The following is a 23,429-nucleotide window of genomic DNA, read 5'->3' as shown; positions in this document are numbered from 1 at the left end:
ATATAGAGCCCCGGGAAAGCTTCGAGTTCCCGGCCCTATTTTTCTTTCCTAGCAACGCCTCCACTTCGCAGATAAGGAAACTGAGGACTGGGACTGCATGTGCTAGGGCGCGTTGCGCTTCGTAGTCCACAGTGAAATCCCAAGGACATAGCTTCCCTATTTGGTTCTCCTCAGGGACTCTGGGATACGGATGGCGCTCTTTTACGAGTTGGGTAAACTGAGGCCAACGCAGGCCCCGGTCCAAAATCCTGACTCCTGGGACAGTGTGCTTTTCTAGCCACACGTCGCCTCTGCAGGATTGCAGCTCCATAGCAGACAAAGGCCTTAGAAGGTTAGGTCTCAAACCCTTCATTATACAGGAGGAAAGTGAGACCCAGAGAGGTCAAGGGACTCGCCCAAGTGCTTATGGCTTGCAAACAGAACAGCCTGGCGTCCGTACTCCCAGGCCTGTGCTCTTTACCCCGTGCCTGTCCCCTCCCAGTGAGGCGGGAGGACCCGAGTCCAGCTATGCGCGCCCTGAACTTCGCTCCAAAACAGCTGAAGACAACTTGGGGCACACCCTCGCTGGCCTCCCTCTTCCGTTTTTATTTTTTAACAGCAACAGCCTAGAGTTTGCTTATAAGGCCTGACTGGTCCTATTGGATGCATCCTAAATGCCTGCTACCCAGGGAGGCCCGAGTGACTTGAGCGGTGAGTTCTGTCTTCAAAGCTACCCCTAACAAGTGAACTGTAGGACCGAAACAAATGAAAAAGCACAAAAAAGGGAAGCAGTGGGCAGCCCGCGGCTCAGGGAAAAATAGGCAGGCCAGCCCCGCCTGGCGGCGCCGCGCCGCGCCCCGCCGAGACCCGGCCGCAGGGCGGCGCGGTACCCTGCGCGCCCAGGGCGCCCGCTGCACCCGCCGGCGCCGCGGAGGGTGCGGACGACCGCGCATGGCCGCGCCCTCCCTGCGAGCGGCTCCGCGCGCCGGGCTCCAGGCCTGGCGGTGGCGCCGCACTGAGCCGCCCGTCTCGTCTTCAGGACTGTGATTGTTTTCTAAAGCCCGGAGTCCAGGCCGCGCGGCCGCTCTCGGGCCCCGCCCCGCGCCCCTTGCCGGGGCGGGGGAGGGGAGAGGCCGCGGAGCGCCGGGGAGCGGGCGAGGGAATCCCTCTCCCTCCACGTCACCCGAAAGCGAGGAAACCCGCACTCGCGTCCTCTAACGCAAATGACCATCTTTGGCAACGTGCGCCAATGGAACAGACCAAGGGCGCCGGGCCCGGAGGGGTGGCGAGGGCCGGGGCTACCTCGGCTCCCCTAAACCACACGAGCCACCCGCTTCCACCCTCGCCACCGCCTTCCTTCCTCGCGCGGGGTGCGCGGTTGGCGTCAGCGCGGGCGCGAGCCGGGCCGGCGGGGAGCGTCGCGCCCGCCTCCTCCCCGCCCGCCCGCCCCCTTCCTCCTCCCCTCCCTGCCCGCGGCCTCCTCCCGCCGCCTCCCGCGCTCCTCCCCACGAGGTGGAGTCTGGGTTGACGTGAGTGAATCCATGTGGTAGGGGCTAGAGAATAAAGAGTGTGGAGTTGAACTCGTGCCATTGTAGTGACTCATCTCGGGCAGAGCGCAGGGGCTCCGAGCGAACCAGCGAGCGAGCGGTGCTCGGCGGGGACAGAGAGAGGGAGAGGAGAGAGGGCGAGGCGCGGACGCGCGAGGCGGGCCCGTCCGGGAGCGGGCGCGGGCGCGGGCGCGGGCGCGGGGTGCAGTCGGGGCGCGGGGCGCAGGAGCGCGTCCCCCTCAGCCGGCGCAGCTGGAAGCCCACCGGCCGCTGTCCCGCCTGCGCGCTGGGAGCCGCGGCACGGGCGCACGCCGCCTTCTAGCCGAGTGTCCGAGCCGCTCGGAAAGTCAGGCGGCGAGCCGGCCACAGGAAGTTTATTCTCGGGCTCCTTTTCTAAAAGGAAGAAACTGAAGTTTCTCCGAGCGGCCAGCTTTTCTTTTTGCTTTCCTTTTTTTGGGGCCGGGGGACCCCAGATCTGACAGGCGAGGCTCGCCGGGTTCCTAGCCATTTTTCATTTCCAATTTTTTTGAGGGGTCGTGGGTCGCGGATCGGCTCCGGCTGCGCGCGGGGGCGGGAGGGTGCGCGCAAGGGAGGGACCGAGGGACCGGCGACTTTTTAGAGGGAGGGACCGGGTGGACAACTGGTCCCGCGGCGCTCGCAGAGCAGGAAAGAAGTGCGGCGCGAGGCGCTCGGGGGACGCTTCCCGGGTATCGCCACTTCCCGGTCCGCGCCCGCCGCCGCGGGGGAAAGTCCGGGAGCGCAGCCCGCGGCCGGCGGAGGAGCGAGCGCGCAGCGGCTTGAGCGCGGCCGCGGCGAGGGCGGGGGAAGAAAGACACCCTGTTTCCTCTCCGGCCCCCACCGCGGATCATGTACCAGGATTATCCCGGGAACTTTGACACTTCGTCCCGGGGCAGCAGCGGCTCTCCTGCGCACGCCGAGTCCTACTCCAGCGGCGGCGGTCAGCAGGTAGGTGCGGGCCGCGGGTGCACCTGGCGGCGCGAGCGGACTCCCGCCCTCCTCTCATCGCCCCTGCCTCTGGCTTGCTTGCTTTTCTTCTTTTTGGCTTGGCAAGAACATCCCTACGGGTTGTGAGTTGTGGGTTTTCGCCCCGCTCCACCCCACCCCCTTCGCACTTTTTTTTTTTTTTTTTTTAAACTGCACTTGAAGGACCAACGAACCCTTTACTATTCAGGAAAGCTCCTGGAATCGCGGGTCCTCCGCCCTTAAGTCTGTTCCCTCCTTCCAGGACCCCGCCTTCCGCCTTCCCTTGTCTCAGCGATGGACGGAGAAAGCACTAATCCTTCCCAACAGTCCTGTACCCAGGGAAAGCCCTCTCCGTCTCTTCTGGCCTTCATCAGTCTTAGTTCATTTCGGGAAAAGACTAGGGACTCAGAAACGTGGTTGGGCTGCTTCAAGTAATGGGGAGAGATGGGGGGGGGGTGCCTCTGGGAATCAGGTGCGAAGGTCAGAAAAGAGGCTGGCCTTGATTGGCTCCTGCAGCCTGCGCGCCCGCGTCAGTTTCCTGTTGGGGTCTAGGCGGCGGGGAGCCAGCACTGCGCTGAGAGCAGCGCCTCAAGGGTCTGGGGGGTACCTGGGGCAAGGAGACCCACAGAGAGAAGTAAGGGAAAGAGACATCTCTTGTCTCCTGGCTGGTTCTAGAAGCAGAAAAACAAGTGGTTTCTAAAGCAGCTAGACTGGTTTACACTGGAGTGATTGTACCTGTGATCAGTGTGGCTGTAAGTACCACAAAGCTGCTGGTGGGGTGGGTTCCTTCAGCTGCGGCTTCCCCACTTCCCTCTGTCTTGTGAAGAAGCTAGGTTAACACTCAGGGCCCTATGCAACCCGAAGCCTGCTCTGGTCAGCATCTGTGGGGTCTCTAGCCAAGACAACTACAGCAGCATTAAGCAGTGACCCTGTCCCCTAGGAGCCAGCCAGCCATGAGGGGCTAGGGTGGGCTTCCTGGAAGGAGTGGACCCCGCTGGAGAATAAAATGTGAACATGGCTCTTTATTGGATCTGAAAAAGAATATCTGTTTCAAAGAAGATCTGATTCCCCATACCGGGTGGGTGTCCTACGTGGCTTTTCTGTGTTCCCGTACCCCTGTACTGCCCAAGCACCCACTGTAGAAGGCATGGTCTATGCATTGAGTAGGTGCCCTTAACATGAGCGCTGTGGTGATGAGTTTAAAAATCTTACCTGAAAAGTTCATTATGTTTGCTTCTCAGCCCAGCTGCAAGTTTGTGTTGGCTTCAAACATCATTAATTAATGGGTTAGGGTAGTTTATATCCATTCCCTCACTTTCCAATTCAACAAAACTCCAAACACCTCTCTCCTCCTCCTGGAATCAGAAAGGGATTCTCTGTTCTTGGACTTCTCTATTCTTTTTGCTAACACGTCTGAGACAGTGATCCTTGACATTAACATTCTCATTGCCCAGCGTTGCTCTGACCTGGGGCCTGGATGGGAAGTCGGAACAGACATCAATGCCCCAACTGAATAATCTGTGTCACTAGGGCTTTGAGCCCAGGATGTGAGCAGGGGCAATTCCGTTTTGGAAGCAAATCAGACAGGAAACTAGTGGTAGGAAGAAGGAAGGGAACTCAGTCCAGCAGAGTGTAATAGGGCCTCATTACCGAAGCAAAAAGCAGCTGTTGGCTAATTTCTAGCATGCTGTAACACATGAGGATTTTGCAATTAGCAACCATCAGCACACAGTTTCTTATGTTCGCCTGCCTGTTTGACCCAGCAGTGTGAGCAGTGTGCCTTTCAAACCGGAGAGATTGGCGAGGTAATTTGCTTAGACGAGGTTTTCTTTCTGCCTAACGTGGGATGGACGATGGAGCGGCACTGGGGAGAGTTTTTTCATCATTGCTGTGACTTTTCACAAAATTTTTCTGAGATACTGAGGACTGACCTCAGGGCTGTTCCCCTGCAAGTCTGCGCTCTGACCTCGCTGAGTTTGGGCTCAAGATAACTTTATTGCATACCAGATAAATCCTGTAATCACTTTATTTCTCTGAGCTGCCTTTATGAGTAGACTTTTCTGGGGGTTAGTTGCTGGGCTTCCTCCTATCAGTGTGACACAGTTGTTGATTCTTATTGGTAGGGTCCAATGTTCCCGATAAGTTTGTTGTTGGTACTCAATCCAGAGCTTTCTTCTCTAGCTACAGAAGGCAAACTGAATTCCAGAGACAAATTCCAGAGACTTGGAGAGTGGAAGGCAGACAGTTCTTTGTTAAAGCCTCAGTTCTGGTATAAGGCAGGAACTTGAATCATGAAAAATATTTCCTGTTGCAGTTAAAGTTTTAATCTCAAAGATTGGTAACTGGTGATTTTAGGTTTGTTAGAAACAGTTACACATACCTTCCCCTCCTGGAGTTTGTTTTTTGTTGTTGTTGTTGTTGTTTATGTTTTCTGTTGCCTATCTCTCCTAGGACAACACCTCCCAGATATATACCGTGCCTAGCTGCTTGACTGTTAGGTTTCTGGGCCTGGGCATTACGCAATCCAGCCAGTTACACAAACACAGGTCATTTCATAACTTGTTTTCACCAGCCAGGCCCCCTTTCAATGAACAGAACAAAACAAAACAAAAACAAGACCAAGAACTTTTCCAGTGCTACTATTTGCCTGTTTCCCGGATAACTTGTGAAAATAAATCAAGCGGGATATTTCCTTTTGGAATCGAGGAACATCAGACCAGCTCTCTTTTTCCTCGGCCACTCTTTCCCGACTCACACACACGTACACGCACACGCACACGCACACACGTACACATGCACGCACAAAATTCCCCGGAGTGAACTTTTGCCAACTGTACCAGGCTGGGACATTCCTCACATCAAAGAACTTTTACCAGAAATGACTGTGATTCCCAAGTCGGCCTCAATCAAACCTCTCTGGTGCCCCCTATGGGACATTTGTAGAAGAACTATCTTGAGGATGTATTTTTCCAGCCCCGAAAGAGTGTCAACTTGGTTAGTTTTTGAAATTCTTAGGATTTTTCTTTTTATTTCGGGACAAATAAATGCCGTGTATTTAACAGTGGTTAACTAGGAATGGCTTGACTTCAAAATGAGTTTTTTATTTATTTATTTTTGTTCTAAATAAAACCTGCTTGGAAAATATTTTTTTCCTTTTCTCCGATTTTGATGTCTCTTCGTTAGGGGCCAACACAATATTACCGCATCCTCAAGGCTTATTTTCTTTATGTGTTTGTATAAGTGTGTGTTTGTATGCAGCTCATTCAGAATTGGTGGGAAGATGGGAGATGTAAATTAAGGACCTGGTTGCTTTTGAATTTAATTTTTTCCTTGATCTTACAGATGTAGATTAGGAATGAACGAAATGCTTTTCCAGGAATTCATCTCTTTTGCTGATTCTTGGTGGGGGAAGTCGACCTCACGTTTTTGTCAAAGTGAATGGGGTGAAATAGTCATGTATTGTCTGAGTGGCAGCTGAAATTCCGTATCTAAAGCCCTGAGCGCATTTCTGCCTGCTTGTTGTTGAAGGTGAATATAAATTAGGAAACCTGATTTTTTTCTTTGTCTATCTTAGTATAAACACACAAGAATTTCCACATCTAAATCACTGTTGTGCCCTTTGTGTTTTATCTTTGGGAGACTAAATACTTACTTCAGGGCTGTGGCTGTGGTCAGCCCCAGAAAACTTTGGCAATACCCTCCTTTTAGAATTGCTTGCAACATATCCTTTTGGAAATCCTCCGTCCTAACAAACCTTTGGCCCTGTAAGGGTGAATTAGATATTCAGGAATTACCAAACGAACTTTGGGAAACCAAGTTTGACCTAGAAAGTCTGAGTGACCAGGCTGAGTTCAAACTAGAGTGTGACCCAGCTCCGTGGCTCTCAGCCTTGACAGTTTGCCTGGGAAACGGCTCCCTCCCCTTGAGGCCAGCACCTGTGGCACCCTGCCTTGGCCATCTATACTTTTCTTTCCTTTGTTAAACAGGAATAGAGACGCAGGTTTTCAGAACTAAGGAAACTCTGGTTTTTATGTTGAAAGAAGGAAAAAAACAGTATCGTACTTTGTGTCTTCTGGTTACTTTTGGTGGCCGCAGCATTTCACAACCATGGCAGCTGCTCTGATTGAGGTAAATATATCTGTTCCAAACCCCATTCTGTAATTCAACTCCTTCTCAGCTTCCTGGGCTGCAGGGAGAAGATGTGAGATTGCACAGCCCTGTTATGTGACTGACAACCTGTGATTCTAAAGCAAGATGAGATGTTAGGCTCCCTATGGAGTGCAGAGCTCAGAGGATTGGTGGCTGTAGGAAAAGGTCCCCAGGACAGTGGAGTGGAGTTTCTGACCAGAAGGACCCTGGGAAGAAGGAATCCAGGACACCCTGGGATGGTTCCGTACCAGCAACTGTTATCTTTTTCTTTTCTTCCTTGTTTTTTTTTGTCTTTTTCCTTTTTACCGGTACCGGGGATCGAACTCACGACTGCCTGCTTGTAAGGCAGGCACTTATGCCACTGAGCTAAACCTCCAGCCCCCTTCTTCCTTGCGTTTTTCCACCTAAACAGTAAAAGAGAATTAAGAGGTTATTTCAAGTGAAGCTGAGAAAGCAAAGGTGCTGGCGTGTACAATGAGACTTTGGAAATCATGAGTTACGAGTGACAACTTCCATTGTGACATAAGTGGCATTTCCCTGGAGAAGAATGAGAAGTCAAACGTCACGATGTTGTCCAGTGCGCAGTTTGTGAAGCCTGGTTGAATTCCATACTGACAGCTTTGAAGGCTTTGGAGGACATTCTGGCTTCCTAAGAAGGCAGAGCATTGGCATTGTATTTATTGCTGCTGGATGGCCACGGGGGCAGTGTGGGAAGCGTTGAGACACATTTGCTCCTACCCTTTTTCTTCCCTGCAGCCAGGCTTCTGGGATGTTGGAATTTTCCTTTCCCCATCTTGGAATCTAAAAATAGAGAAAGAGACTTGTTCTTTCCCAAACATCACACCTGCCTTCCCGTTGGGGCAAGTCACAGAGTCCACAGGACTCGAGGTGTGAATGGCTGGGGATCCCTGGTAAGAATCAATCCAGTGGAGAAGTAACCTCCAGTGGAGGTTGGGCCAGGAATACCAGCCATGCCTTCCATGTGAAGGATCATTTCTACCTGGCTCAGGAGTCCCTGGGATAAGCCCTCTGGGAAAGGGGGACCTCTAAGAAAGAGAGGCCCAAACCCTCAGTCAGCAAAAGGCCATGGGTGTGAACCTCATGTCTGAATTTAAAGCCCCCCTGAAGAGACCCCAAAGGTTACTTTCCCAAGTTATCAATGGATGACTGTAGGACTTCTTTAGCTTGTAGGAGCCGGCCCTGTGTCCTTGCCACTTCTTGTGGGCAATGGGAGGGCACATAGTACTCAACCAGCAGCCCATGGCGCTCCAGGCTCAGGGTACTCTAGAGGGACACTGAGATTCCCATGCTCAGAGACCCACAGCACAGTTTGTAAGGGCTTGAATTTGGACACAAGGATTGGAGGTACAAACTGATGAAGAAGGCCCATCTCCTTGGCTCTCTGGGTCAGAGGACCTGAGCCCAAGAGGTGAGAATGACCTTGTAGGATGGGATTGGTAAATTATCTTCATAAATGAAGTTTATTGAAGTCTGGGCACACCTGTTTGCTTCCATATTGTCTGTGGCTTTCCACATGACATGATGGCAGAGTTGAGTGGCGACATAGACTCTGTAGTCCTCAAAGCCTGAGATATTTGCTCTCTGGCCCCTATTTGGCTTTGCTTTCTAGTTGCAAAGCTTACCATATTCCACTCTAGGGGGTCAGTGGGAGCTGTTTTGTCCTTTGTAGCTGCTTCCTAGGGGCTGCGGAGTCACGGAGAGCCAGGTCACCTCTTCCACCCCTCACTGCCCACACAATCCCGCTACTGCAGCATGCAAATCTGCCCTGATGCTGCAGCGTGGTGAAATGTTAACTCACACAGAGAACCACGATTCATCCCCAACGGCGCTGGCCGGTCCTTGGGTCTGTTGGCTTAGAAGGACGCCAGGCTAACTTGTAGGACTGCAGACTCTTCTCCTCACCTCCTTCCTCCTACCCCAGTGCTGCTTTCTGAATGATACGTTTGGCGTTGCCAGATCTAACTGAAACCTCTGGAGACAAAAGCCTTCTTTATCGGGCCCCAGTCCCCTCTGGGAATGGGACATTGTTTTCCTTGCAGTTTGGAGCCAGTGTGTTATCCAGATGGCTTTACCTCCTGTCTGAAACAAGGTATACATGCGATTCAGAGGCAGTCATTACCTCCTGCCTTGTTTTAATTGCTGTCTTGTTTTGTCTAGACCAACACTGCTATAAGGAAGCGTGTTCTGAGGACCTAAGTACCTGCCGTCCGTAGAGCAGGGGGATTGAGAGGCAACCCCCATCCCTAAGTAATCTCAGTCTCCCCACTTTGCTTCAGATTTTTGCTTGTTTCCCCAGTGCTAGAATAGGTACACTTTTGTTTGTTGGAGAAAGTGTTTCTTGGGTGCTTTCCTGGAAGGAAAGCTGACGGTTCCCCCATGGAGGAGGGTCACAATTTGATCCTGACACTGGGTGCGGACTGCAGACTCTTCTCCTCACCTCCTTCCTCCTACCCCAGTGCTGCTTTCTGAATGATACGTTTGGCGTTGCCAGATCTAACTGAAACCTCTGTGTGTCTCTCAGAGAGGCTCCTCTGGAGACAAAAGCCTTCTTTATCGGGCCCCAGTCCCCACTGCGGACACCTCCAACCCAGAACCTGGTTTGAGGAGAGCCACAGAAGACAAAAGTTGGGTGCTTCCCGAGAGTGGAAGCTGGCTGTTCTTCGTGGAGTTGTGTAGTGCAGAGTACACAGACCCGTGGAGAGATGAAGGCAAGAGGGTGACCATAGTCGGTGACCATGAAGGCGGTGACCGTATACCTTCCATTTGAACACGGTGTTTCAACCCCGGTTGCGTGTTAGAACCTTCTTGGGGGTTTAAAAAAACAGCTTTATCAGAACTCCATCCCCCCACCAATTATTTTAGCACTCTCACAGTAAGGCTGTGACATTAGTGTTTTGGACGAGCTCCTTGGATTATTCTAGGGTGCAGCCAGGGATGAGATCCCCAGGGTGCCTCGAAGCCTGTGATTACAAATAGCTAGTTATTTAATCCTCATGACAGAGCTGGAGTTGGGCACTAGAGTTCCTCTTTCTGTCCTGGAATGGAGTCCTCAAGAACTGGCCCAGTGCAAAGCCGGGCCTAGCTAAGCCAGGTCTCCTGACTCCAAGTGCAGTGTGACTCTGGTCCCTCCCACCTGGCATCCCAAGAGAAAAGTTGCTGTCTGGGACTCAGTGCTTCTGCATACCCCCAGCCATGCCCACCGTTTCACGTCTGTGTCTCCTCACAGTCCAACAGCCCAGGCCTGGCCATCTGCTTTTCCTCATTGGAGATCATTCCTCACTTGGATTCTTTCATGTTCGCTGCATACATCCCTCTCTTACATGCACCTGCTTCTTCTCAATCAGCTTGTGGTAAAAAGCCCAAATCAGTTTTGTCTTTAGAGGTATGATTCAGAATCTGTCTCTCTAAGTAGCTGCCTTTTGCAATCCCAGAATCCATTGCACTGGGCAACCTTCCTTTGAGAATCCCATAATCCTTTGCTCTGACAGCTCTTAGGAAATACATGGTGCGAGGCAGCTCTCTTCACTGAATGCCCTTGGCTTGGAGCTGGGAGGTGAGGCAGCCATGTTTTACTATCCAGACTGGGCCAGGGAGGTGAGTGAGGAAGGATTCCCAGCTTTGCCAACTATAGTGAGGTACTCTGAGGTTCATTTTATTTACACAGAGATGCCCAGTCGTTGTTACCCATGACAGAGATAACAGTGGTGGCCATTTGGCTTCCAATCCTGGTTGGCCCTACTGGACTGGAATGGAAGACACTATAGAATTTGTGCTAATGACCACAGGCTTTCACTGGGGGTCAAACAAATCTGTGGGACCGCCTTGGTCTGTAGGGATCTTTGGCCAGGGTGATCTGAAGGACACTATCTGAGGACAATGGAGGCAGATACTGCTGCTTAGAGCTGGATTTTGAGAAAAATGAAGCAACTCTAAAGAAGCTTATGGCGCCATGTTGAGAGCTCCAGCCTCTCTGTTATGCTGAACTGAGTTTGAATCCTAACCCCACTGCTTATTAGCCGTATGGCCTTGGATAAGTTACCCAATATCCTCAGACTAAATTTCTGCCTTGAAAATGGAGATAGTAGTCATTCTTGCCCTCGAGGGAGAATTAATGAGATGATGTAGGTTGAGACATTAGCATAGCACCAGTCATTTAGTGAGTGCAGGCTGTGGTTACTGTCATGGTTTCATCTACCAGATGAAGGGGGGAACCTGGAGAACTTCTTCATGGGCACAGGCATCATCCAAGGGTGAGGATTTACCTGGGGTCCACTGGGGCTTTTCTCCCACGAGTGGGGAGGCCCTCTTCTTTCCCCTCTTTTCTCACTTGCCCAGCACTGCTGTGGAGGAAGATTGAGCCTAACTGCTGAGGAACTGGCCCATTTTCATTTCTGTACTGTCATCATCTTATGTTTTAAGTCGAATGCTTCCTGAAGGATGTTCCAAAGAGCTCTGCAGTATGGTCTGGGCATAAATTAAGAGACATGAAGCAAACTCTGAGCTGGCAGCAGTAGTTTCCTGCAAATACATATGTGAACCCTGACAGATAGATGTGTGGATAATCAGTAGAGATCCCATGTCCAGTTCAGGTGAGATGCTGATACAGGGAAAGAAGAAGGAAGCCTGGCTACAGATATCTTACTCATGGTCTATAAGACACATCCTCATGGCCTTGACTTGATGGGATCATGGCTCCATTCTGAACCTCTTTGGAAAGTGACCAGTGCAGACACAGTATGTTTCTTCATGATCTTTCTTGCTCCGAAGCTGATAATGTGCAGATCTCAGGTCGAGGTGTCCTGAGCTAGTATCCCGGAGAATAATTAGCAGGTGTCTCAGAGGCGTCAGAGGCCCAGGTGCTGCGTCTTGCAGATGTGTGCCCTGGAGGGCTGCAGGGTGAGTGAGCAGCTGGGCATCAAGGGTGACTTAGGAGTTATTTGGGATATGGGAGCATCCTCATTGAGCCACCTGGGAATAGAGTTCTGAGGATGCCAGTTGGGGAGCAGATCCAAGACCCCAGAAGGAGTTGAGATCCTCCTAATCCTTGGGTCTGTGGTACCTACCCAGGATTATCCAAGGCAGCCCACCTGTGGTTCTGACCTTTCTCTCCAAACACTGACTATATCGGCTTCAATCATACCTTTCTGCTTGTTTCAGAAGTTCCGGGTAGATATGCCTGGCTCGGGCAGTGCCTTCATCCCCACCATCAACGCCATCACCACCAGCCAGGACCTGCAGTGGATGGTGCAGCCCACAGTGATCACCTCCATGTCCAACCCCTACCCCCGCTCGCATCCCTATAGCCCCCTGCCGGGCCTGGCTTCTGTCCCTGGACACATGGCCCTCCCAAGACCCGGCGTGATCAAGACCATTGGCACCACCGTGGGCCGCAGGAGGCGAGATGAGCAGGTACAGCTCAGGCCAGCAGAAAGGAGCCATGTTAATGTTGGCACCTGTGGGGCTTTATAAGCACAGCAGGTTTTTCTGCAGACTTCTGGGGAGCAGGGGTAATGTTCTGGATGCACCGAGGAGACCGGGGAACCAGACGATGAGAGGAGACAGGGCAGTGCCTTGTGGAGCTACAATCCGAGTCAGGCTTGGCTTTATCTCACCTGTGTCCCTCAGAAGAATCTGTTTCGTCTACTTCGAAATGGGGACAGTGGTTTCTGCCAGCTGGTACTTGATGCTCGAAGGAGATCATGTGTGGGAAAGCACACGGTAGCTACAAAATGTCAGTGGATAGGAAGTGCTGTCCTGACTGCCTGTAGCAGCGTCCTGCTGTGAGCGTTGGCAGAGGCTACAGAGTGAGCACCACTGCGCCATGGCTGTGAGCTGTTTGGGAGCAGCCCTTAGCTGTGTCCCAGGGTCTGGAGCAGGCCAGGCACCCAGCAGACCATACTCAGGGCTGGTACTAACCACACATTTCTCGATCTTCCTCAGTGTCCTAGGCCTTTGACTCAAAGCAGCAGCCCTTACAGGTTCCTGGAAATGTTCTGTATGTCCTAGAAGTATGGTGACTCTGGGTGAGGGCTCGGGAGCTGTCCAGCTGCTTAGGCTGATGAGGGGGCCCTCAGCTTTGAAAGAGGGTTAACTTGGCAGGAAAGGCAGTCAGAGAATGGCAAGTGCTTTTTTAGGAAGCATCTGCAAATATTCAGAAGTCCTGTGATCTGCATCCACAGTGAGTTGAGGTGACACTGAACCCCATGATTCCTGAAAGCAGGGGCTGAGGCCTTCAAAGGGCTCTAGCTGCCCTCCTTGGCAGGGGATGCAGCAGGGCTAGGCCTGTCTGGTTGTGCTCCCTTGGTGAGTGGGCGGGCAACTTTGACAGCTCTGAGCCAGTTTGCTGGACTCGCCTCAAAGTGCTCTTCCTGCAGGCCATGCCATTATGAGCCCTGAACAGGCAAATACTTTAGCGGTGAACTCTCATTCAAATAAAAGTGAACCTGGAAAACTACTCTAGGGCCAGCATGGGAACCCCTTTCCCTTCCAGACCACCCATTCTACTTTAGGACCCCCAGGCCGCCACATGCCAGTACAGGACCTTTAAATAACATGGTTCCTTGTGGGTAATGGTGGATCCAGGAACAGTACGGTGCTTAGAACTATAAGGATAACCAGCCCAAGGAACTGGATGCTTTTTTGGGAGCCCTGCTCCTCTGGAAACAAACCTGGGCCTCATATCCAGTACCTGTTAATGGCAGGGCCATAGCACAAGGCCCATGGGGATGTACACAGTAATAAGTGGACCTCATGGTTGCATGTTGGGCCTCTGCCACTGGGGTAGGGGGTGACCCTGCCCCTAACCATGACTTTCCCTAGTTTCAGTTGGAAATCTTACAGTAGCAGTGAACATAATGTTCTTTAGAAATGTTTCCTGTGGGGCTGGGGATTTAGCTCAGTGGCATAAGTGCCTGCCTTGCAAGCAGGCAGTCGTGAGTTCCATCCCTGGTACCGATAAAAAAAAAAAGAAAGAAAGAAAGAAAGAAATGTTTCCTGCAGAGAGTCTCAGGTGCAAAGCTCTGTGGTCACTGATGAACCAGATTCTCCTTGGGTGTAAATGACATCATACAACAGCCAGGCTTGAGAGGAACTCTTGTTGGCTAACAGGACAGCAAAACAAGGTGTGCTCTGATCATTCATTTTCTGCTGGGTCTCCCTCATGCCACTTTCAGACATTTCTGTCTTGAAGAGATTGGGAAACCATCTTTTCTAATTTTCCCTCTGTATATCATCCATAAACAAATGGAGGCCCAGAAAGGAGAAAACCACTGTCCTGAGACACATACTGAGTTAGTAGCAAAGGCAGGATTGGAATCCACCAGTGTGACCTTCAACCCTGGCTTTTCTTTCCCGCCATGCCATCTAGCTGTGCCCTAAGACAGTCTGCCTGGAGAATTTCCTTCTTTCTTTGAGAGGAAGGGAGAGAACCAGAAGAATTTCCTTCCATATCAGTTAGGAACTCAGATGATCAAAGCCTTGGGAAGCCTGCGAAGCTGGACCCTAGAACTTCAGCACTTTGCTCCCTAGCCTGGGGGCCTTTTCTCTGTCTGAGTGCCCCGACTTCCCGCACCTGTTAGCAGGAGCCATCCTGGGGCCCCACGGCCCTCTGGAGCTTGCCCAGATGAGACGGCTGTGACGAAGCAGGGAGCGGAGGGTGTGTGTGGCTTGTGGGCGGGTCATGGCGGTGCTGACACACACAAGCCGTACCGTGTTGATCTCACCACCCCTGAACACTTCTTATGTCAACAGCTCCCATAAGTTACTACACCTCACCAGACAGGGAAGAGACTTCTGGGACCCAAAGTTGTCTGGGAGAAGGAAGGCTGGGGGTGGACCAAGGCCAGCCCTTTTTTCTGTTGTGTCCCTCACAGTGAGAGCGCTTCATCAGGGCCCTAGGCTGTTTTGGGAACTACCCCTGGTGGGCTCAGATCAAGACAAGTTTAAGGATAGCAAGTGTGCAAGACTTTGGCCCAGTGGCCTCATGACCTCAGGCAGGTAGACAGTCATGGGTTGCCCTTTGTGACCCTGTACCCTGCTTTGCTAGTCAGGACATCACGGTAACAGACTGCCAGGGTATCGAGGAGTATTCCTGGATTGTGACTCTGGCTTAGCTGCTGCAGTGGCTCTTGCTGCAGTGGGGGCAGCATCCCCCCAAGGGAGTATCTTCCCTCCCCAAGGCTGTCTTTAGCTTTCCCCAGTGTGTCCTTTGTGAGTAAAGCCAGGTCTGGTTCCTCTTGGAATATTCTAAGCCCCTTGTAGCACTGGACACATAGAAGATGTGCACTTTCTGCTTTGGCTCTCAGCCATCTTCCTGGGTCACCTGTGCCTTAGAAGAGTGTGGGGGTCACATCTCTGGCAAGCCTGTATATGAGCAGAGCCCTGACCTCACTTAGTGGGGTGGAGCTCTTGCCTTCTGGCCTGACTTGTGGGTCTCTAACCACTGTCACTGTGAGGAGCTCAACCCGGAGCACTGCAGAGGATCTTCCTTTGATTTACAGATCAGTCTCAAGACCCTGAACTGTGTCTTGCTATAGAAGCTGCCCACTGGTTGAATAAATGGAGAGGGAGGGTAGAAGGACCTGGCATGCATGGGTGCTCCTCCTTCTGCATGTCTGGTCCAGCTGAGGACCATGCCAGGCTCCTTAGGGCTGGGCTCTGAGCAGCTGGCATGTGGGCTGGCAGAGGCGTCAGGAGTAGGGTAGTATCCTTGGCCTCCCTCTGGCAACAGACTATTTCCCCCAGGCGGATCTTGCCTATGTGGGGACTCCTGGCCCAGCTACTTACCCAAATGGGGATAATGAGGCTTGCAGAGCTGGCAAAGTGTTGGGGAGGAGTAATTAGCCAGGCTTTGCAGGAAGCTGCTGCAGCAGGTGGGGCCAGGCCCACTGCTGAGCCAGGCCCAGCTGGAGGGGGCTCTTTAGTGGCCTGGGCTTTGCATCAGAGCTGACATGACAAATTTTGCCAGGCCACTGAGTCTCCACACCTTTGCTGCCTTGTTCTCCCTGTAAACACACAGCATCAGGCATCACCTTCAGGGACAAATTCTGCAACAGGCCCCATCCAGGCAGCGAGATGGTGGTGGGTGGTGACCGTAGGTTTTGGGACCTCCTGCGCCTGACACTCCTTGCCCTCCTCCCGCCCTTCCCCAGTTCTGGAAGGGCTGATTACCTTACTTGCAATACAGATTTTAAAAATGCTCGAACCAAGGGGCGGGGGACAAAAAAAAAAAAATGCTCGAACCATTCACCTCGTCCTAATCATGCTTCTTGACCTGAACTCTAGCTGTCTCCCGAAGAGGAAGAGAAGCGTCGGATCCGGAGGGAGAGGAACAAGCTGGCTGCTGCCAAGTGCCGGAACCGACGCCGGGAGCTGACCGAGAAGCTGCAGGCGGTGAGGAGCTCTGTGAGGGTGGGAGCACTCGGAGTGGCTCTTTCTGCTCAAGTGCCCTGTGGATGAGTCTGCGGAGAATGGTCTTTCCTTTGAGTACATGGGTCAACTTTGATGGATGAAAATGGTGGGGGACGGGGCACACCTCTGCCACCAGGCTGTGTCACTCAGTGCTGAGTGTTCTGTGCTCTCAGACCTGCTGGGGACCCGGGGCGTGAAGGGATAGAGGGTGTCAGTACCCCTGGCTCCTGGGAGCCAAGGCAGACCCAGACCCACCCCACCAGGGTTGTTCCCAAGGCTCCAGCTGCCCTCATGCTTTGCTGGCAGTGGTGGCCCAGCGCTGGCATACGGGCTCTGGTTGGAATGGAGTGGGGGTGGGGAGTGCCACTGTCAACACAAATGTCCCAGCCGATTTGCATTTTCTTGTGGTTTCTCATCTCCTGTGTACCAAGCAGGGTTCCCCACCTCTGTCATGAGCCTTGGTACCTCATGCTGCCCTTCTGAGTCACTCTGTCATGCTCCCTAATTGCCCAGACCCTGCGGGCCCATGGCCCTGCCCCTCCCTCTGGGAAGCTTGACCTGACCAATGTCACATAACTGCCTCCAGCATGTGGCCTGCGAGGAGGACTGTGTGCCGTGTGAGGAGGCCCAAAGTCAGGGCTGGCTCTCTGGGGAGAGTGTTTTCCAGGTGGGGGGATCAGAGAGACTGTCAGTGGTCCTCAAGTCCCAGGATGGGGCCCTGGAGGACGTCTCATCAGGAGCCTCCGTAGTCTCGTTACCATTCCTTGCTCTATCCCGAAACCCTGCTCTCAGACACTGAGTGTGTATTGTGTGTTCCCACGATGCCCGTAGTAATGCCCCATGGAGACGGAGCAGGACGGATGGCAGGAGTTCTCCCTCCTGGACGAGGTAGACGCCATGGGAACGCATGCGTCATGTCCACCGCACAGCTCTCCCACTGCTCGCCTTCCTGGCTGGGTGCTCCGGAGGCGTCTCTTACCGCCAGCCCCAGATGAGCCCTCCCCCAGGTCCTTCTATCTTCCTGCCTCCTCCCAGAAGCCTCACACCCTTCACCCCTGCCTCCCCCGGTCCTGACCCAGCCACCCAGGCCCCTGAGCCACATCCTCCACAGGAAGCCTCTTGCAAGCTCATGACGTTTGTCAGACCCTTGAGACAGACGGAAACTTTTCTACCCCGGAATATGCTAAGCTCTGCTTAATGAAGCTCTTGCCCGTATCTGGTATCTCCTCACTCATGAGCAGGAATCTGAGTGAGGGGAAAGTGGGGAGGAGGCTGGTGACTCACACCTTTCCCCTCCCACAGCTGCCCCTTCCAAGTGCACTCGTGGGAAAGAGGGGGTTGAGGTCTTCGCGGGGTGGCCGACCACGCAGCTGTCAGGTGTCCCCATTGTCTCCGTGGCTAAACTGAATGCGCTCCTAGTTCTGTGAGTCCAGAGATGGGAGCTTCAAAAACTGCAGTGGACCTGGGAGGGTCCCACAGGGGTTGGCTGAGACTCATTGTAAGCCAGGCACCATGGAGGAGCGTGCGTGGCTGAGCGCCCACTAGTACACGGCTTCAGGCTCAGGGTCCATGTCCACAGGGCGGCCAGCAGGGGCTAAGTGGAAGTGACCTGGTGGGGCTGCATTGAGGGCTGTGTTTTGGGCTCCCTCCTCTATTACTCCTGGGGAGCCAGTGGCCGTAGAATGTGGACTCTGGCTTCAGATCCACTGGGATTCAAACCTGGACTGCCCAACCTGCTAGCTCCGTGACTCTGGGTACATTATTAAATTTCTTTGTATCTCAGTTTTTTCACCTGCAGAAATGGGTTGTGATAACATCTGCTTTCAGAAGCTTCTAGAGGGCTGCAGGAAATGGTCTGTGAGATGCTTAGTACAGCGTCTGGCTCAAAGTAATACCCTTACAGCAGCTACGATTATTTACCCCTCATCCAAGCTGACTTTCCTCCTTTAGAGATAAAAGGAGTCGTGAGCTACCACATGACTCAGCCCAGTAAGGCCAGTGGCCAGCTGTGTGAGCTGGCTGCTGTCACAGAAGGTCATGTGAGGACCTTGCTGCATTTCCCTTTCTCACCTAGACGGACACTGTCCAGCGGCAGGTCCTTGGGAGGCTGCCGTCCCTTACGTCCTTCTTTCCCCTGCAGGAGACAGAGGAGCTGGAGGAGGAGAAATCAGGCCTACAGAAAGAGATTGCTGAGCTGCAGAAGGAGAAGGAGAAGCTGGAGTTTATGTTGGTGGCTCATGGCCCTGTGTGCAAGATCAGCCCCGAGGAGCGCCGCTCACCCCCGGCCTCCGGGCTGCAGCCCATGCGCAGTGGGAGCAGTGCAGTGGGTGCTGTGGTGGTGAAACAGGAGCCCCTGGAAGAGGACAGCCCCTCGTCCTCCTCAGCAGTGCTGGACAAGGCCCAGCGCTCCGTCATCAAGCCCATCAGCATTGCCGGGGGCTTCTACGGGGAGGAGCCGCTGCACACCCCTATCGTGGTGACCTCCACGCCTGCCATCACTCCAGGCACCTCAAACCTCGTCTTCACCTACCCCAGCGTCCTGGAGCAGGAGTCACCCGCGTCGCCCTCTGAGTCCTGCTCCAAGGCTCATCGCAGAAGCAGTAGCAGCGGGGACCAGTCATCAGACTCCTTGAACTCCCCCACTCTGCTGGCCCTGTAACCCCGTGCTCCTTCCAGCTCTGGAGGGGTCCCCGCCACTGCCTCCTTCCCAGGGACCAGCACGTTTGAGCCTCCAGGGCCACGAGGGCAAGAGTGGGACCTGCCAGGGAGCTTGCTCTGGGGGACCCGGAAGTGGGACCTGACAGTGAGGCGTTAGAGGACTTTGTTGATCTCTTGGAAGCCCCAGGACCTTCTCTTCTGCATCATTCGTCTTGGAAGCAAACCCTCTTTCTTAAAAAGCCATGGAGAACTTGGCTTGGTGGCTTCTGAAGAACCTGGAGCCGGCCTGAACATTTCTTGTCCCTTTGTCATGCTGTTGTCTCTGGAGTGATGGTGTCTTTCCTTGCCCCACCACGCATGCTCAGTGCCTTTGGTTTCTCCTCCCCTTGACTTGCCCCATCCTTCCCCAGGGTCGGTTTTACTCCTTGATTTTTATCAAATCCGCCATGACATTTCATCGGGGTAATCTGGATATTAAAACTCTTCATTTCTGGAGATGGGGCAGCAGGTGACCCTTCTGCTGGGGCTGACTTGTCCAGAAGGGAACAAAGTGCAATACAGAACCTTCTTCCCCGACACTCCCCAGGGCACTGCCGTCTCCAGAACCAGCAGCAGGGTTCTCTGAGCGCCCCAGGAAATGCCACCGTCACCAAGAGGCCCGAAGGACCCTGCCTCCTCACCCTCAGAGACAGCTTTCGCGGGATCAGGATCGACGTGGCTAGAAGAAAGGGTGTGAGATGGCGGGCCAGCTTGGGTGTGCCAAGTGCCTAATTACCAGGCCAGCAGTAGTGCCAACAAAGCCACATGGGTGTCCCAGACAGCTTCCCTTCCCCCGGTGTCTTGAGCAGGGCGTCTCCTGTAATTATTGCCTCACCATTCTGCCCCTGGACCCTTCTCTCCAGACTGGGGAGGCGTCCCTCCCTCGGAACCACACATCACTCCAGGCCCTGCTGGCCTCCGCCCTTCCCTGGCTCTCAGAGTGACGCCACCCACCGAGTTTAATGAGCGTGGGCCTGGACCCTCCCCAGATTGCAGCAGGTGGCTCCTCCCCAAGCCTCAGAGGATGGAAGGGCCCAGCACAGGGCTGGGAGATGGGAGGCTGCCCCTGGGGTGGTGTCAGTGGTAGCAGCAGCCTGGCACCCAGCCTGCCCCGTCTGACCTGGCCACGCGTATCTCAATGAAGTGCTGTATCCTGTCTGGCCTCTGTGGTCATCGCCACCTGATTCAGGAGTGAATGCTGTCTCTTCATACCCCCACCCCCACCCCAGGGTGCCCTTCTGGCCCTGTTAATACGCTGCACATAGCTGGCCACACGCCAGGGCTTGGAGCTGATGTGCCACCCGGGCCGGTTGCTGAAATGAGCTAGGATGTGTGGCTTCCTGCTGCAGAGAGCTGCCCTCTTCTCATGGGTCTCCTCACCCCCAGCAGGAGCACAGGGCAGCCCCGGCCCTGCCTCCCCAGACCACGTTGACTCCTGTCTGGGAAGGTGGCTTCTCGTCCCGCTGGCTCTGCAGGGCTGGTGCTGTCAGTGACCCAGCTCTAGAGATCACTGTCCAGCCTTTAAAATGGCATGGGTGCTATTAAACCCAGCCCAGTGGCATGTAAATTTCCAGCTCTGGAGAGAGCAGAGATGGCTTCTCGGGCTGTTCCTTTCACACCCTGAAGTGTGCAGTTAGAAAGGAAGGCCGGGCCTTATGCTTAAAATATGCAGCCCAGCAGGGTTGCAGGCGATGCATGCCAGGGTCAGCCACCTAGAGAGAGGGGAGTAAAAGAGAAAAGATTCTGTTCAGAACACTCCAAACATTCTTTCCCGCGGTCCCTGGCTGCCTTCTGGCTTCCAGGGCCTCTGGGAGGGGCATTCCTAAGAAGATTGGCCAACTGGCTTTCTGATCTCAGATTAATCAGAGAAGCCGAAGGCAGCCAGGAGTAGCAGGATATGAGCAAAGAAAAGGGGGTGCTTTGAGCTTGGGAAGGCTTAATCATCTCAAGTGGTATTTGCAGCCAGGTGGGAGTTATTTGTGCATACAGCTATATCTTAGATGAAGCTGGTTTCTGACCCTTTCTTTCTAAAAGCCCCTGTATGTCCCACTCTGTGCTGTGTGGATTCCCATGCAGGTCACAGTCTATGACTTGGAGCCAAGCTGGACATTCCTGAGCCAGAGAGGTTGGCCTCGGTTCAGATTTCAAGCCCCGCTGGTGTTGGAACCAGCCAGCCCTCGGGACTTCAGAGGCCTCCGACCTGCAGCCCTTCGCAGACCTCTTGTTTTGTCCCAGGAGGACATTTGGCTTCCCCAGAGCCCGAGGTTATTTGGAGAATGCTGAATGTTCACACCTGAGTCATGAGCGCACCCTGGCTCTCCTCCTCCTGGCTTGCTCTCCGAGTTCACGCACATCCGCATCCCTGCTCCAGCATCGCCAGACGCCTGGCCTGCTGCTCCCTCCCACGGATCCAGCTACGGGAACAGCTGCAGCGGCCATTCCTCTGTGCTTGGGCGAAGAACTGCCGTGCCTCCCTGTGAACTCAGCCTCGAGGCAGCTACGTGGACTCCAGCTGGGCCGCACACAGCTCTGGGACACTTTGCAGGCACTCCTCGATTGTCTAGTATGAAACACTCCTCATGGCCATCTGGCTGGCCTCTCTGGGAACAGTCCTCCCCTTGGCTGGGTGGCTGGGGATGGCTGCTGACACAGGAAAGAGAGCACATCCCAGGTGATGCTTAGGAAATTTCCAGAGCCAGCTCCAAGCAGAGAATTCCCTGGGGGTGGAGGTTGTTGTGACAGAGTCATCGTTCTGTCTGTTGGGAGACCAGCTATTCCCACTGTGGCCAGTCACACAAGCATCTCAAAGCCAAGAGCCATCAGGGGCTGCTGCTTTTCTTAGCCTGTGGGGAAGGAATCTCTGTGTTCCCACTTGACTCTAAGTGTCATGGGGGCCAGCCTGTCTGGACATGGGAGCTCATTTCTCCCTTCTTCATGGACCAACAGTGCTCCTTGCAACCTCGCCATGTAACGTGCAGGTTGATTTCCTTCCCTGATCAGACATCCATGTGGCCCCTTCAGAAGGAAAAGAATAAGCACCTACTACATGCCAGGCACTGTGAGGCACTTTCATATTTATACCCAATAGGATGAGATTAAGGGATAAGGGGACCCCCTTATAAAAGACCCCCAAGTAGTGGCTAAATAAAAACACTTGGAGGTGAGAAGGCCTTTCTCCAAAGACCCGAGGTGAGATTGCCTTCAGTCTGAAGTTTGTTCTCAAAGGCCCCTATGGTCTCTGCCCCCCTGGTGTCCAGCCTGTGCTCCTTTGTCCCCTCAGGTGGCTGGAGGGGTGACCCAAGCAAGTCTTTATAGAATTGTGGACCAATGGGATATTGGTGTGTATAACTTTCTTTTTAAACTTAAGTAAAGGGGTCTTGCTATGTTCTGCTTGTTGAGTTTTCTTGGCATTCATCCTAAAAGCCAGCATCTCACTATTTATTGGCAGGTATGTATGTGTGTGTGCGTGCGTGTGTTTGTGTGTGTGTGTGTACGTGTGTGCACGCCTGTGTGTGTATTTTCAAGTGCGCTTGTGTCTTGCACCATTTTTTAGAAGAAAACCCAGTCATCCCACTACTAATTTGGCATCTTCTCATGCTTCTTGTGTTTTGGGCCACGTAAAACAAAGGGTTTTAATTTTCTAATGCTGACAACATGCTCAAGAGGGTTAGGGTCGGATTTTGACAGGGGGCATGAGAAGGGAAGAGGGAGAAGAAATTGACATTTATTTTATTATTTATTTTAAATGTTTACATCTATGTGTTGTACCAAGCCTGAATAGAAATATAGCATTAAAAGTTCCTCTCTCTCACTTTCTTTTAAAAAAATTTACAATAATTTTGCTTTTTTGTTTCCAAAGTGATGTGTGACATGTGCTGGATAAACTATAAAAAGGTTGTGTTTCTAAAGGTGGGTTGTCATTCCTCTAGGGACAGTGGCTGTCGAAAAATAAACATTGTAAGAGAATACAGTGAAAGACCTTGCCGTGTCCCTCAAAAATTACGTGCTCTGCTATGATTAAAAAACTATTCCATTTATTTTAGTTTGTGGTGACTTGATTTGGAGGAAGAAAATATTTGACATTGTATAAAGACTAAGAATCAGGTGTCTTTCACAGTGGGAGATGTATATATAGTATTTTGGTATATTGTGGAAATCCACGAGCTTTGTGTATTTGTATTTGAGATACATTGATGGTGTGGAGTAAAGTCTACTATTAGATCCTGTAGGCAAACAAGTTGTACAAGGTTTCTGTTGCTCTGTGGGGAACGTGATTACCTTTCCGGGCACCTTTTAAACATTTTTTCCCCCTGATTTTGGAAATGGTTCGATTGGACCTCTTCTGTCGCCCTTTCCAGGCAGGACTGTAAGCCCAAAATCGTTGTATAGTTTCGAAAATTGAGGAGTAGCTGTGTTCCGAAGCATCTCTGGTGGTATCTGTTGTTGTTGTGTTGTGTTGTTTTACTGTATGTAACACAAGCCTACAGTATTTGCACTAAAGAAAGCTTGTTAGAAAAAGCTTGCTGCTATGGAAGAAAGAACATATTAAAACATTTTTCCCTCGCGGTATTTTTTTTTTTTTTTTGGTAGCTTTTCCACTTTCCGTTGAGTAGCATTTTGTAGAATAAAATGAATTAAGATGAA

At 52.6% G+C, this 23,429-nt stretch overlaps 1 protein-coding gene across 3 annotated transcripts; it reads left to right on the top strand.

The window, feature by feature from the left end:
- The first annotated feature begins 2,315 nt into the window (after nucleotides 1-2,315).
- Nucleotides 2,316-23,429, top strand: Fosl2 (FOS like 2, AP-1 transcription factor subunit). 3 transcript variants are annotated; one of them, XM_003472999.5, is made up of 4 exons: nucleotides 2,316-2,492; nucleotides 11,838-12,089; nucleotides 15,963-16,070; nucleotides 18,229-23,429. In XM_003472999.5, the coding sequence occupies exons 1-4, from the start codon at nucleotides 2,394-2,396 to the stop codon at nucleotides 18,745-18,747; spliced, it is 978 nt and encodes a 325-aa protein (XP_003473047.1). In that variant the 5' UTR covers nucleotides 2,316-2,393; the 3' UTR covers nucleotides 18,748-23,429. The 3 variants fall into 3 exon arrangements, with proteins under 3 accessions (XP_003473047.1, XP_063086499.1, XP_063086496.1); XM_063230429.1 differs by lacking the exon at nucleotides 2,316-2,492 and adding an exon at nucleotides 3,926-4,315; XM_063230426.1 differs by lacking the exon at nucleotides 2,316-2,492 and adding an exon at nucleotides 4,333-6,638.

Source organism: Cavia porcellus, unplaced genomic scaffold (assembly GCF_034190915.1).
Source record: "Cavia porcellus strain 051 isolate PalLab524CR breed Dunkin Hartley unplaced genomic scaffold, mCavPor4.1 scaffold_1, whole genome shotgun sequence".
NCBI lineage: Eukaryota > Metazoa > Chordata > Mammalia > Rodentia > Caviidae > Cavia > Cavia porcellus.
The sequence above is the reverse complement of the archived record's forward strand: the minus strand, read 5'-3'. Positions and strand labels throughout refer to the sequence as shown.